The sequence below is a fragment of the Dipteris shenzhenensis genome, chromosome 6 (genome assembly GCF_047967505.1).
Source record: "Dipteris shenzhenensis isolate YYH24624 ecotype China chromosome 6, Dip_SZ_1.0, whole genome shotgun sequence".
In the NCBI taxonomy this organism is placed as follows: domain Eukaryota; kingdom Viridiplantae; phylum Streptophyta; class Polypodiopsida; order Gleicheniales; family Dipteridaceae; genus Dipteris; species Dipteris shenzhenensis.
The window spans coordinates 47,405,935-47,421,595 of NC_141601.1; the positions used below are offsets into that span (position 1 = coordinate 47,405,935).

The window sequence follows — 15,661 nt, forward strand, 5'->3', positions numbered from 1 at the left end:
AACTTCCATCGGCCATCCTGACTGTATACGCATAGTCAGATGGACTTGTCTTTAATTTCAGCCTCTTCACGAGCTTGGAGTTAATCACATTGTGAGTTGACGCTGAGTCAAACAACACAATGACATCATGACTGGCCACTTGCCCTTTCATTTTGATTAGCTCCGTATCATTGAAGGCTCTATACCCCGTTGCTGCGGGCTTAGATAGGATGTTATCAGGTGCACTCGTCACTAACTTAGTAACAGACACACAGAACAAACAAGGTACTAACCTCTGAGAAGATCCCGCTAGCTGAATCTGCATCTCTTCTGCTCTGGGACTTCCCTGCATCTCCACGTCGCACTCTGAGATCACCATCTCAGCCATCCGACGATCTTTATTACGTGGACAATCTCTCCACTGATGAGGTTGAAGGCAACCAAAGCATAAGCCTTCTCTCCTCGCTTTTTCCCTTTGTTCCGGGTTCAAGGGAGACTTAGACCAAGCCCGGGCTGCCATTGGAGTTACTTTTCTCTTCACTCCAATGGTGGTACTTGGTTTAGGAGTTTCAGCCGGTCTCTCCTGCTTGGCTTGACCACTCGGCTGCGAACCACTCCCTTTACTAGTCCACTTCTTCTTAAACCCAGATTTCTTTGGATACCCATACTGGGTTCCGACCTGTGCAAACCCACTTGGCTTGCTGCCCTTGGCATCCTCGTAGTTCAAGGCTATAGCTATTGCATCATCTAGCGTGTTCGCGTACTTAGCCCGAACTTCCATTTTTATTCGGTCATTCAATCCAAATATGAAATCTTTCACTTGGATTGATTGAGGCAGGGGTTCGTCAACCTTCATTACACTCTCTCGAAACTTATCAGTGTATTCTGCCACTGATAAATTTCTCTGACGCAGGTTCCTATATTGATCCCAAGCTCTGGATGCCTCGTCAGGAGGTAAGAAGTGTTTCCTGAACTCTCTTTTAAACCCCTCCCAGGTAGTGGATGCTATACCATCTTTTTGTTGCTTAATCCACCACCGATCCGCTGCCTCACTAAACATATGGGTGGCCTCGCGGATCTTTTTGATGTCATTTCTGATCTCACAAATGGCGAACGCCTCATCCCATTTGTGTAGCCAGGTCTCAATGACATCAGAACTACGGTCGTTCATCCGACCAGAATACTTTTCCGGTCTGTAATTGGCAATAATTGGCACTTTAGCCTTCCTAGGCTCGACCGTATGAACACTAGACTCCGGTTCCATTGGAGCCTTTCCCTTCTCCTCTCGAGAAGGTCTGGCAGACATACTCTGTAATGCTCTCCTAAGTTCGGACTGCCCTGCATTGGCTTGTAATTGCTGCGCTAACAACTGTTGTAAGGCATCCTCCAACAATGCAATTCTGCCAGATAAAGTATGAGCTACTGGGCGCGATCCCTGCTGGGTCGGCCGGACTCCTGATTCACCAGGGTCCCTCCTGGAAGCCCCTTCTTCTGCTTCCATTTAGTTCAGTAGGCGTTTTGTTTTGGGGTTTTTTTTTTTTTTTTTTTAAAAACTCCCCTAGAACACTGTAATCACAAGAACACTGTAATCACAAGCTGACACAATTCAGGGTACTGACACTCTGAACACCATTCCCTATACTAGGGAATTCCTGCAATCCCTTATGCACACTGATTACGTATTTGACACAGGCATATATATTCAATCCCGCCTTTCCCTATACTAGGGAAACTACTGCATTTCACTCTGACTGAAGCCCACAGGCATATTCTCAAGCATAGTCTGTCCTTACTACAGCATTAAATTCTATGCATACTTGTCGCTTTTCACGCAAACGGAGTATCAGCAACCAACCAGGGAAAAAAACACAGAATCGACAGAAATGACAAAGAACCTTCCTGGTCTATGAATTTCGATCCAAACCCAAAAGGGAAAATAGGTAGAAGGCCCCCCTGGAATTCGAATTCTGCAGCTTGCAGCCTGCACGACTGTCTGTTATCACCTACGGGCCTGGTCTACCCTTGGTTACCCTTTGTAGTCGGTAGTTCTCCGATTGGCGCCGTGCCTTCAGCGATCACTCGAAGTCATTCGTGACACCACGCTTCCGCTGCGCTACTCTGATGTTACCACTTCTCCGTTGAATTCCCAAAAGGCGTCGTGACACGGTCTACGCTCCACGCCAGGCGATCGTTCGAGTGCCTAGGCACCTTTTTTTTTTGGACGCGTACGTAAAAGAATGGCGAATCTGCTATCCTTCGTCGCTCGTCAGCAACTTCTTCGTTCGCTTCCTCTCCAAAGAAGCTCCGTCCAGCTTACGCAATCGTAATACCAACTGACGCGATCGTCAGACGGACCCTTGCCCTCATGGTAATCCAGCACCCCGCCAATACGCAGGTCCGCACGCGAGCGTCACCCTGTCACAACCCTCGACGGATCGCTCCAACAGCCCGTTCGTCCATTCTACCCTTCCTTCCAACCTTCCGCTCTGATACCAAAATGTTACCACTCTTTTCTATCTTAGTCTCTAGTTCCGATCACGGGAGTAGCACCTCTCTTGTCCACCCAGCCAAACTGCCAAAGCTTCCAGCATGAGAGAGAGAACCATACAAAATTCACGTCAATCCAAATTCTTCATTCTCACTCAAGCCTTGACAGACCCCAATTCCCTAGATAGATCTAGATGCCACATGTCATCCATATAGGGCCTTTCTAATGCAACATTTCACCCCTCTCTTGGGATGCATTTAATTCCTTGCCCCTAGGCACATTCTTTGCACTAGGCCCCTGGTCTCAGATCTATCTAGTCCGGTGCTATCAGCCCTCACCTAGGACCTTGACATTAATCCCTCCCGATCATTTACATAAAGCGCAAACACATATATTACAAAAAATAGATCCTATAAGGGAAATGTCGACTGATTCTTCCGAGGTCATGCTACCTCGGCTAGAGCGTAACAGTGACGTCTCTGCTTCAGAACCTCACTGTTGTAGCATCCAAATTCCTGTGAACTACTTCTCAAGAAGTGTCGCTACAGTTTCTTAACGCATGTTAGAAACGTCTTTCTTTTATTAAAGCGTGGCAAATGTAATCTCCTCGTTGTTTCCTGCTAGAAAAGAGCCGATGCAAGGAAGATTCTATCACCGTTTACGTACCACTTCTGCCATGGCTTTCTCCATTATCACACTCAGGCCAGTTTGAGACACAACTAAACTGCGCTGCGTATTCTCACGTGATACGTATCTTTGCTTGGTGCTCTTAGATTCCTCCTGTGAAATTCGAATATGTCTCTAAAGCTATGAAAGTAGGAGGTGACGCGAGTCTTTCACTAGACACGTTAGCGCTTGCACCATGCAGTCTAGGAGAGTTTGTAACGTAGGCTTCTTATTCATCGAAGAAGACACACACTCCCCAAATCGTCACCCGACTGCAAATTCCCCAACTTCGCTCCTTTTCTGATGCAGCTTTGATACCAAATAGAACATGCAAAACCACGATTTCTGAAAATTGAAACCTTGACAGTGATATCACGGGTGCAAGCACAGAGATTATCCACCCAGCCAACCTTTGCGTAAGCATGAGCAAGAGATTCGCTCTGTTCAGCTTCTACATGCCCACAACAGAGCCCACAAATCCCTAGATGGATCTAGTCTGCCACATGTCATTCTAGGGTACCTCTTAAATGCACCATAAACCCCTCTCTTGGGATATCCATTGTTCACTTGCCCCTAGGCACATTTACACATTTAATGCATTTAAGACCCATAGCCTTAGACCCATTTAGTCAGACCCATAGCCTTAGACCCATTTAGTCAGTGCCTTGTCACCCTCATCAAGGACCTTGACATTAATCACTTTGACCATTTGCATGACGCCCAATAAATATAGTACAAACATTGATCTTTTAAAAGAAATTGTCCACTGACCCTCCGAGGTCATGTTACCTCAACTTGAGCGTAACAGGAGTCTTCTATAGCTGTCAAGACCTTCTATCTCCCTTCTAACCACTCTCAAGAATGTCATTGATTCTTGCATCGTCAAGCGTCTTCATGTACTGTTCGGACTGTCTCTGAATTTTGAATCAACTAAAGGAGGAGCTTGAATGGATGGTGTAGTTGGGGCTTTCCGGCTATGAGATGGGGATGATGAGGATGTAGAGGCTAGAAGTAGTGTCGATGAAGAAGCTACTTCATTGTCTGGTAGGTAGCTAGTCTCTTGAAAGACCACATCCTGATTGACTGATAGTTTCTTTGTTTCTTTGTTCTATAGGCAATAAGCGTCTCACTCTTCGTTATACCCGATGACGACACACTTCTTGTTGTGCAGGATCTAGCTTCGTTTTAATATCCTTGTGCATATGAACTAGTGTATCGGAACCAAAAACTCTCAAATGAGCAACAATGGGTTTATGCAGAGCAGTCTTCAATTCAACTACTTTGATTGAGATCCAATACATGATGTGGATGGACCACTTCTGCCCAAGATGATCGTGCCCAAAATGACCATGGAAGATCTTTTGCTCTCAATATTCTCAAGCCCATGTTGACAATGGATCTCTTCTTTCTTTTGGCACCCTGTTTTGTTGGGTTTCCGTGCTGTGGAGAGTTGCCTCTTTATCCCATGTTTGTTGTAGAATGCAAGGAACTCATCAGATGTAAACTCTTCCCCTTGTCTTTGCGAAATGTCTTCAATTTTTTGTTAGTCTCCTCTATCTTCACAAGCCATTCGTTGACTTGTCGAAGGCTTGAGACTTCTTCGAAATGCAGAAGACCCAAATCACCCTGTTGAAATCATCAGTGAATGTGAGGAAATAGGAAGACCTTGATAATGAATTTGTAGGCATGGGCCCACAAATGTATGAATGAACCAACTCTAATGCTTCAATGGCCCTATGCATGGGCATGGCCTCCGCCAAGAATAGGTTCTGGTGATGTTTGCCTTCCATGCAAGCGCTGTAGATCCCCTGACTGATAGAGAGTTGTGGAAGTGCATCCATCATTTTGCCTTCTCATTGTATTGAGGGTATTGGTGTTGATATGTCCGAACTGCTTATGCCAAAGTCTTGATGTGTAAGTTACAACAAAAGTACCTCATGTAACAGATGCTCCGCACCACTTCTGGTCAAGAAGGCAACACTTCCAATCCCTTTGAATGGGCATGTTCTATTGTCTCCAATTGTCACAACTGATTTCGAGTGGAGTTCTTGAAACACTCCTTTGTTTTTTCCATGTGCTTAGAAGCACCACTGTCCGCATACCAAGCGTCACCTCCATCATTCATGGATAATGTGAACATTCTTCTGATGACGAACAACGAGATTGGCACTGTCTGTCTTTGTTTTTGATTTTGAATCCTCCTTGAGTTGGTGGAATCTTTTGATCAGCCTTCTCTTGGGACAACGTTTGGCAAAATGCCAAGCTTTTCCTAGTAGAGAAACTTTTCTTCTTCTTGGATTCTCTCGTCTTGTTGTCCTAGGAGTCTTCTTGAGGCTTACCTTTGTCAGGCCTGCCCTTGCCTTTCCCTTTTAGAAGGAACGCCTTGTCACTGGCTGTCTAAAACTTCTTCTCTCTCACCTCTTCTTTGCAGAAGCAAGGGCACCAGCTCTTGAAAAGTGACTGGTGCTCCAAGCTGTTCTACAATCAGCTTTTGTAGCTGTGATAAAGCATAACAAGAAGGAGATGAGCAATTTGTGAAGACTCCATTTTCTGGCCAACTGCCACTAGTTGACCACAGAATATCTCCATCTTTGCAACGTGCTCTTGGACCGAATCTCCCTCTTCCATCTTGATGTTGTATAACTCTATTTCGAGATTGAGGATCCGAGCCGCATTGTTGACCTCGTACGTGTTTTTCAACACGCTTCAAGCTCTAAATGCAGTATCTGCAAGTTGTATGTGTGGAAGAACTGAATCGGCAGTGGTGCCAATGATGATGGCAAGGGCTTCTGCATCTCTTAGAACCCAATTTCTTACTGAGATCTACTGCCAATTGTCTTCCTCATATGGGGGCTCACATGTGGGTTAGTGATCCTTAACATTTTAACATAAAGGTGCAATGTCTAAATGAAAACTGATTCAAGTGACTTGCAGTTAATCCAGCTCGCTAAAATAATACACTGACCAACTGTTACTAATTAGAACAAATGTATCCATATAATGAACGCCTTTTTTAATGGGGTGCTTTGTTCCCCAATTTCGGATTAGTTAAAGATGTAGGGCACCTAATGTATAATACCCTCTTGCATGCTATCTTTGATTCACATATATCATGTCACACTACATGACTTTTCGATGATCTATAGATGCTTCAAGAGACTCTGGTAAGAAGTTTATAGATAAATGACTTCATGGGCCTAGCAAATTCTTTTCGGATTTTTTATAAGTTTACAAACTGCTAAGGGGAGGCCTTTGGTAAAGCTTTCTTGGCAGAGGATGATTGTTTACGATTTGCAGAGTATTTTAGCAATTGGGAAGGTTGAATTCTCAAGCTGTTTCTGCTTTATGAATAAAATATTTACTATATTTGTTTTGATGGGATTTCAAAGCTTAGGAAGCACTGGGTTTACCCAAGAGATTCTGGAATCTTTTGAGACCCAGATGCCACCTTAAGCTCAGGTACTAATGAGAACAATGCATAGCTTTTCTTTAGTCATTTTTATTTTATTTATCTTATTTACTCGTAACATGTCGGAGGTCACTTACAAACTACCTTTCCTTTTCTCTTTCGCTTCTTCTATAAAAAATTGAATTTGTAAGATTGGAGATATTCTGGTCTTATGAAGGCATGTACTATATTTGTTTTTGATGTGTCTTTATTTTTGATCCATACATGCTTGGCTTTGTTTGTTTTTGCTTCAATTCCCTTTTTGAGGCTGCCAGCTTCAATGTGTAAATTTGGAAGGGTTTGATATCTCCTCAAACTAATCTGAATAGTTGAAGCACTGTTGCAGATTACATTTCACTATATAGGATACAATGAGTCTGGCCGTCGAGTGGATAGCACCTATCAGCAAGGTCAGCCTGCCAGAACCCGAGTTGGCATCAATGCAATGATTCCAGGTTCTTTCACTAACATTCTTTAATGTAAAATGAAGTTGTAGATAACTGCACTTTCTCCTCTATCTTAATACCTTTTGGAACATGAATGCCCATATAGTTGCATATAAGACATACTTTGAGCAGACATGTAGTGCGTGTAGCTTGGTGATGCATTTGCATGCGTATTGCAATAACATCACAATGATGGAAATACTTGGATAGGCGAGCGGAAAAGAATGAAAGAATTGAGGACGGATGTGTTGGAGGGCGAGATTTGCTGGGAATATGCAAAGTCAAGTGCATAGCAGAAAATAATGCAATTTAATTATTGATTGGGGATGCTGGGGTGCAATCAGATAGCATGGCATTTGGGATGCCCATTTACGAAACTCTAGTTAGTACAAGAAAGGAATGTCATAACCCTGCTTACTCTTTCTTAGCTGCTGCATTTTGGAGGTAAATAAGGGGTTTTTGAAGGATAGGCCCCTTGAAGATCCGAAACAAAGTATAAGCTTCATTGCATGTGTGTATGTGCACTCGTGCACATACACACATACACTTTTGTTTGTGTCAAAAGAACTCAAATGCAAAAGAACTCAAACGCGCGTGCACAGACACACGTACGTACGTATGTATGTATATATGTGTGTGTGTGTGTGTGTGTGTGTGTCTTCGATAGCGCCTGCAAGCAAGATTTCCATCTGTTCCGTTTGGGAAGTTCTTCTGGCTATTTGGGTTTCATCCATCTAGACCGGAGTTTTATATTTTCTTCGTTTGGGTTCGCTACTGGGCACTATTGGCTTTATGGACATATAGGAATTGTAAAGTCTTTGGTGATCCTACTTTCTCTCTGTTTGGCATTTTTAGGCATTCTCTGCAGCAATCTTTCTTTGATTGCTTGAAGACCCGCTGCATAGATCATGAGGTCTTTTCGGCATATACTGAAATTTTCAGTTGATGTAATCGTAGCACCTTATTTTGAGGTTGCTACTCATATAATATAATCAATCAAAGATTTCACAAAAAAAAAAGTGTGTGTGTGTGTGAGAAGGAATATATTTATGTATGTGTGTGTGTGTGTGAGAGAGAGAGAGAGAGAGCGGATGAGAGGAGAGCTCTTGCTCAGCCCCATCCTAGTCTGTCGTACAGTCCCCATGTACTTTCCGTACAGTTTTCGTTAGGTGCCGTACAGCTCCCGTGGGGTTTCGTACTGTCTTCGTTCAGGACCCGTATGGTTGTCGTGTGCTTTTCGTATAGCCTATGTTCTGTACGTCCGTTCGTACAAGCCAGCACCCTTCTGCCCGTCTCTTGCCTGCCGTTCAAACCCTTCACAATCCAGCCTCGATCCCCTTCTTGCCCGTACAGTTTTTGTACAGTCAGTACGGAACCGTACGGTTATACGGACTGTTGTTGCTCACACTGGTGGGACCTGCACGTTGTGGGAGGCACTTCTTCTAGTTCGAATTCACATTCTGCTTGTATCTACCTGATTACCTTTGTCTTTCCATCGCCAGAACTTCTCTTTTTTCTCCGTTTTTCTAGTTCATCTTGGATCTTTTTCTGGTTTTTTCTCTCTAAATCCCTAAATATCTCTTTCCTCTTCTTCTCCTTGCAAATACACTATTTCCTTCTGCCTTGTGGGCTGTCTTTTTTTTCTCTTTTATCACTTTATAGGTACCCCCTTTTTGGGTTCCATCTTCTTCAGAAGATATGGCTGAATACTCTTATGAAAAAACTTTTCAAAAGGATCGATCGGCTCAATGCAAAAAGCAAAAGCAGGCTGAGGGTCAGCATGACCCCGTGCATGATTTTGTTGAAGCACAACTGGTGTATGATGTCATGCACAAAGGATCTGCAGACACAAGGAAAGAGTGGAAAGACTCAGTTCCATCGGTTGGTCTCATGGTTGAAGTGGATGAAATTGTGGATCCAGTTAGAGAATATGCAAAAAATGCAGTTATTTTATTTTTCCCAAGTCGGATGCCACCCGTTGCAGAGGTAGGCAACTGGTTGACCCAAACACTGGCTGGCTCGTTTGTTCGTAAGATATACTATGCAGCCAGAGGCTTCTTTGAGGTCATAATGGTAGATGAGATTCACAGGCAAATGCTTTTGGAACATTCACCACCTTTTTTAGGCAGCAAATGGTGCACGTTTTGCCATGGTCCCCCACAAGGGATTATCAGGCTCTGATTCAACATTGATGTCTGGTTTGGGTTGAAGTTGTAGACTTCCCGCAATGCGTGGCTTCACTCTTGCCTAAAATTGCAGCAACTTTAGGCAAAGTGGTTTGCCCACCGCGGCCTAACGGCAACTCTAATCGATTTTGCATCCTTTGGGATACTGATAATCCCACACCGGAGTCTTATTCAGTCACGGTGAACAATGTTGACATGGGAAGTTCATTTTATAAATTGAAATGGGGATTGTTTGCAGGGGCTTGTTTTGAATCTAAAAAATTTGGGCACATGGCTTCACAGTGTCCAATGAGTCAGCATAAAATGCCTCCTGCTACTTTGGTGGCTCAGATGCCCAATAAGGATGCTCCTGCCTCTATTGGGAATAAAAATAAAGATAATAGACAGCTTTTTGTGAATCAGGATAAAGGCAAAGCCCTAGTTGTTTCAAATGGGAATGCTTCTTTCCCTTCACTTCTTGCAATTCAACTTTTAGCAAAAGGACCAAAAACTCCAATTGATGGATGGCAAAGTCCAAGAAAAGTTATTTCTGTTAGAAGACCTCCACTCCCTCGCACTTGGAATGGTGCATCTTCTAGTGGAAATTCTCCAGAGGTCAACTCAGGAATTGAAATCACGTGGGCAGTGACAGCTAGCAGAACCCTCTTCCCTGAAGAAGAGGTTGTTGCATTGCTGTCCAATCCTCAGGCGGATGTTTCTTCTCATGGAAGAGGTCCTGACCCTGAGGTAGAAATGCAGGGTTGACATCCTGAAGGTTGCTACTATACATAACTGTTTTTTTTTTCCTATAAATATTTGTAAGTTTTCTTGCTCATATCAAATGCCTTACCTTAAATGTTCAGGGGATGTGCGACAGTAGGAAATGGAAATCTGTGTGGCTGTATATCAATCGATTTCAGCCTGATATAGTGGCATTACAAGAATACAATCAGCATGTTTATGCAGGAAAGACAGGTCATTACTGCGGCTATGATATCTTTTATGCTAGGGAGCACTCTTTCTCAGGTGTAGTCCTTCTGATTAAGCATGAGCTTCAGCCAGTTATTGCTTAAATGACAATCAAGGCACATGGATTATTCTTCAATGCATCATTCAAGGCGAGGTGTTTGAATTTGCTTCTGTATATGCACCTCAATCTTCTCGGGATAGAAGTGCAATTTGGAATGCCATGCACCGATATCCATGGAGATATCATGCCTTTATATGTGGGGACTTCAATAATGCTCTGCAACAGGGTGACAATAGTAAATACATCAGGAAATACTCATATGTTAACCTCTGAAAGGCATGCATGGTCTCAATTACTGATTCATCTTGATTTGGTTGACCTTTGGAAGGAATTGCAGCCTTTGTCACCTGGATACACTTTTCAACATAATGCCCTTTCTTCTTACCAAGCACGTTTGGATCACTGGTATAGCGTACCCTCGCAATAGAATGATGTTTTCACATGCAAAATGTGGGTTCACTATGCCTTTGTGCATTCAGATCATGCTCTGTTATGGTTGAGGCTATCCTTTCATGATATGCTAGATGATAGACTGCCTCAAAGGTGACATCTGATTGTGAACAATAGCTATTTGCAGCATGTTACTTTCAAGGCAATGGTTACTGATGCCTATCAATCTCTGTCTTCTTAGAGCGACTTTGATATTAATAATGTATGGGATTCTTTTGCTTCCAAAATGCAAGATGTAATTAGAGGTTATGGCAAGTCTTACATGAAGACTATGAGAGAAACTGTTGCTTAAGCTAAATTGACTTACCAAGACCTCACTGAACTCAGTCAATTTCGTCCTTTGTTCTTGCATGAGCAAACAATACTATGCCAAGCTAAACATTGTCTCCAAATCAATGATTATAGGAAACTTGCCAATTGGGAGACCAGAGCAAGACAAAGAGCTTTCATAGATAAAGGCCGTTCTTCCAAGCAAAGTTTTAAAAGCCTGCATCAGAAGAAATTAAACACAAACATTTGCAGGGTGCTTATGCCTGATGGTTCATGGACTACATCACAATTACAGCTTGCTTCCGTTTGTGTACATTTCTCTCAGCAGTTTGGTTATGCAGATCCTCCTTCGCAGCAGGTTTTGTCCGCAAGAAATTTGCTTTTACAGCATGTTTCTCCTATTATCTCCACTACTCAGGCTTTGGAATTGGAGGAACCTTTTACTGAAAGGGAATTGTCAGATGTAATTAAATCCTGTGATAGATGGAAATCTCCTGGATGGGATGGTCTTACAGTTGAGTTTTTTAAAGAATATTGGCCTCTTTTGAAGCATACTTTGTTGCATATCGTGAATTCTGCTTGGCAAAATCAGAAAATGCCAGACATGTGGAAGAGAGGTCTTGTTAAACTTCTTCCAAAAAAGCAAATCTGTGAATCTTTGGCTGATTGGAGACCTATCACGCTTATGCCAGTTATTTACAAATTTACTACCAAAATGATTGTTAATCGGATAAAAGGCTATTTGCATGATGAGTTGCATCCTGCGTAGTATGGTAACCTATGGTTTTGTTCCTCGTAGGCATATCACAGACAACATTGCTAATGCCTATGTTGGAATAGAATATGCCAAATATATGCAGCAGGATGTTTTGCTATTGCAAGTTGATATTGCCAAAGCTTTTGACACTGTTCAGTGGGACTTTATTTCACAAACAATGCAGGCTTGGGATTTGGCAAAAAAATGCAGCAAGTTATCAATTGGCTATATCAAGATAGTAAAGCAGGCTTGATAGTAAAGCTGCCTGCATACTTTCAGGGGATATTTCTTCAACCTGGACTCTTGGTTGTTCTGTTCGGCAAGGCTGTCCCCTTAGTGCTTTACTATTTGCTATAGCCACTCATCCAATGCTTCAATATATGGACCACCTTTTGGACAGTGGCATGTTGCATGGATTGGAAATTCTTGGCAGCCGCAGCATGATCGCTCAAGCATATGTTGATGATTCTTTCTTTACCCCGAAAAATACTTAGAGCGATCTCTCCTTGATTATGCAGGCTCTTTCCACATATGGCTTGGCTGTTGGTTTTCATGTGAATTTTCAAAAATCCAAGCTCTTGCCGTTGCATGCTAAAGACTGGCATAGTTTTTTGTGGTCTGGGGAAATGGTTCCTCCTTCTCAATTGATTCAACATCTTGGCTATCCTCTAGGTTGGGGGCTCACTCGCTGCAGTTTATGCAAGGGGATCAACCTTGGGCTTTCATGATCCGCTCTCTTTTGTTGCATATTGATACTTCTGCTTTTGGGCATTGGCAGCCTACACAGTGTGATTCTTTATTTGGCTCTATTCAAGGCAAGATTAGAGGCTGCCCTTTTGTCTCTCGTTTGCTTCTTGATTGGAAGCGTATTTTATCCCACTTGGAATGGAATGGCAGGGATTCTTTGTTGGGAAATTCCTTGAGGGCTGAGAATATTTATTGGTCCAAAGTATTCCACCCTCCTTTGGCTATACAAGAACCCAGGCGTTCTTATTTTATATCTTTCAAAGGTATTGCTTCTGTGGCAGATGTACTTTAGGATGATGGCACTCTTGTATCTTTTTCTGCGGCTGCTAGCAAGTATGGTTTGGTAGCTCATTATCGTCCTTTATGGCACAAAATTTCAGAAATGCTTCGCGGTACCTCGTTTGGAACTTCAAGATAGGCTTGAGGATTGGACTCTCCATTCTTCCTCTTCTTCAGCCCGTCCTTTGAAGCTGTCACATATCACAGTGCCTTCTTTGTATAAAGTGTTGTTACGTCTGTCTTGGGTTTTCGGCAAAGCCAGTTTTCTGTTTGGCATATGGATCACCCATCAAAGTGGTGGAGAAAGCGACTGCGTCTCCTTTGGCATTATAAAGTCCCTCTTCGGCAACAGGGTTTCCTCTGGCGAGTCCTACTTGGCATTTTTCCATCTGGGCAGTTACTCGCGCATAGGCATATTGCCCCGGCTATTTGCCACCGATGTCTACATTCTGCTGAATCTTCTGTGCCTCACATTTTCCGGCACTGTCCACATACATGTGATTTCCTGGCTCTCGTTCGTCAGGGACTTCGAGCGAGATTTCCTACTGTTACTTTTGGTAGGTTATCCTGGTTATTTGGTTTTCATCCAGCTAGACAGGGTTTTGATTTATTTTTTGTTTGGGTGCGCTACTGGGCACTTTGGACTCTATGGATGGACAGAAATCATAGAGTCTTTGGTGATCCTACTTTTCCATCTTTTGTTTTTTTCAAATGATCTCTGCAGCAATCGTTTTATGATTGCTTTCAGACTCATGTTAGACCATCCCAACTAGGAGATTTCCATCTACCACATGATTTTATTGCATCAGACAATTCTCTTTCAGTGAAAAGAACTTCCAACTCCAAATCCTGCACAGGAGAAATAATTGGATTGACATGATGCAATAAAAGTCTCTTGCTGAAAGAACCTCATGAGTAGAAAAATCTGCATGCCCAAAATGTCAAGAAAAATGATCAACACAAACTTTAGCAAGCTGGACTCCACACACACACACACACACACACACTCTTTTTGTTGTTGGTAAGAAACAATATTCATTAGAAAAAATATACCTTATGAGTGACTATCATGAGATTGAAACAACACTATGTTGTGTTTTTAGAGGATGAGTTTGGGAATGCTCCTGGATTCATCTAGGTATATACATTCATAGCTGTCTCAAAACGAGACAACTACTACTCAGAAGTAAAAACAGTAGTAAAAGGCTTCTAATTGGGTCAAGGGAAGATCTCAAAGAGAATGGGCATCTTGGAGACCTTTCTCCTACACACACTTTTTTTGTTGTTGAAGATTTTGTTGCATTATATTACATAGTAGCTTCCTCCAAAAGGGGAGCTCAAAAGTACATCAACTGAAAATCTTAGTATATGACAATTATACAGCATAGTCTTATGCAATGAGTTTGCAGACAATCAAAAAGAGATTGCTGCAGTGAGCGTCTAAAAAAAGAGAAAGTGGAAAAAGTAGAATAACTAAGGACTCTATAATTTTGATCTTTCCATAGAGTCCATAGTGCTCAATAACGAACCCTAGAGAAAAATATTTCAAACTCGTGTCTACGTGGGTGAATCCCAAAAAGCTAGAAATGCTTGCCAAAGGTAGCCGTAGAAAATCTAGTTTTTCAAACATTGCTGAAGAAGACCCAAAAAGTCTTTGGTGTGTGGACAACGCCAAAGGAGATGAGGCACAGATTCCTGTGGAGCCAAATATTGGTGACAAACAAAAGGAGCAATGTGTCTGCGTGCTAAAAGCTGTTCTGACGAAAAGACCCCTAGCATCTTGCCACAAAAAAAGCTGTTGTCGAAGAGGAACTTTGGATCTCTAAAGTTGCTGCAATCTCTTCCTCCACTTCACTGGGCGGTTCATGCGCCAGAGTTGATTTGCCTTATCAGAAACCCAAGGTGGGGGCAAAAGAACCTTTTACAAAGAAGATATCGTAATATGAGATAATCTGAAAGGGCAGACTGATGAACCCTGAAAATAAAGAGTCCAATCTTTAAGCCCGAAGCCCGTCCTGAAGCTCAAGTGGAGGTATCGACAGAAAGGGCTGAAGCATGTGAGCAATGGTTTGCCATAGAGGGCGATAATGCATCCCTAAACCATATTTTGTGGTGGCTAAAGGAAAAGGTACGATGGTACCATTATCATGAATCACATTATGTAAAGATTTGCAACCATGCCATTCCAAGTGTGAAAGGATACGCTTCCAATCAAATAACATTTTGGAGACCAAAGGACGGCCTTTGATCTTGCCATCAATACTGCCAAGTCAAAAATCTCACTGATTGGGCTGCCAATAACCAAAAGTAGAGTTGGTAATGTGCGAAAGTAAAGAGCGCATCGTGGCAGCCCAAGGTTGATCACCTTGCAGAAATTGCAGCATTATTTTGCCCTTATGAGCAAGGATATGCATATGAATGTTGAGAATATTTAAACCTGCATGCATCTTTGGTGAGGAGAGACGTTGCATTGAAAGCAATCTCAAACTTTTCCGGCCATGTTTGGAACATAAAAAAGTTTCCATAATGGCTGACATAAAGCATGTAAGGTTTGCCTTTCCAAACACGATCAAAGGTAGGTAAAACTGAATGTATGCCACCAAAATGGATTGGACTATTCAAAGGCAAACATGTAACGGCCGGTATTCCAAAATTTTCTTCAATTTTGCAAGCACCCAATCAGTTTGTTGACGACGAGTGTTCGTCTAGCCCAAAGGATAACCAAGATGACAAACGAATTGAGTAGGCGGAACAATTTCCCCCGGCCATAAAAGACTATAGCAGTCTATAGAATGCAATGGCAAGAGCTTAGATTTCTGAAAATTCACATGGAGGCTAGCAGCCAGGCCGTTTAATGATAGAGCATGCATAAGGGAAGAAAGATTCCTCTCAGTATTCTTTGGAGTAATGTTGGGGAACTCCTCTCATGGGGGGGT

At 42.6% G+C, this 15,661-nt stretch overlaps 1 protein-coding gene across 1 annotated transcript in view; it reads left to right on the top strand.

The window, feature by feature from the left end:
• Positions 1-15,661, top strand: part of LOC147901256 (FKBP-like peptidyl-prolyl cis-trans isomerase family protein) — a 70,762-nt gene that overhangs the window by 31,650 nt on the left and 23,451 nt on the right. Inside the window, exon 4 of the mRNA XM_087375937.1 lies at positions 6,928-7,036. Within this exon, the coding sequence (XP_087232063.1) occupies positions 6,928-7,036 (109 nt within the window). The remainder of the gene's footprint in view (positions 1-6,927; positions 7,037-15,661) is intronic.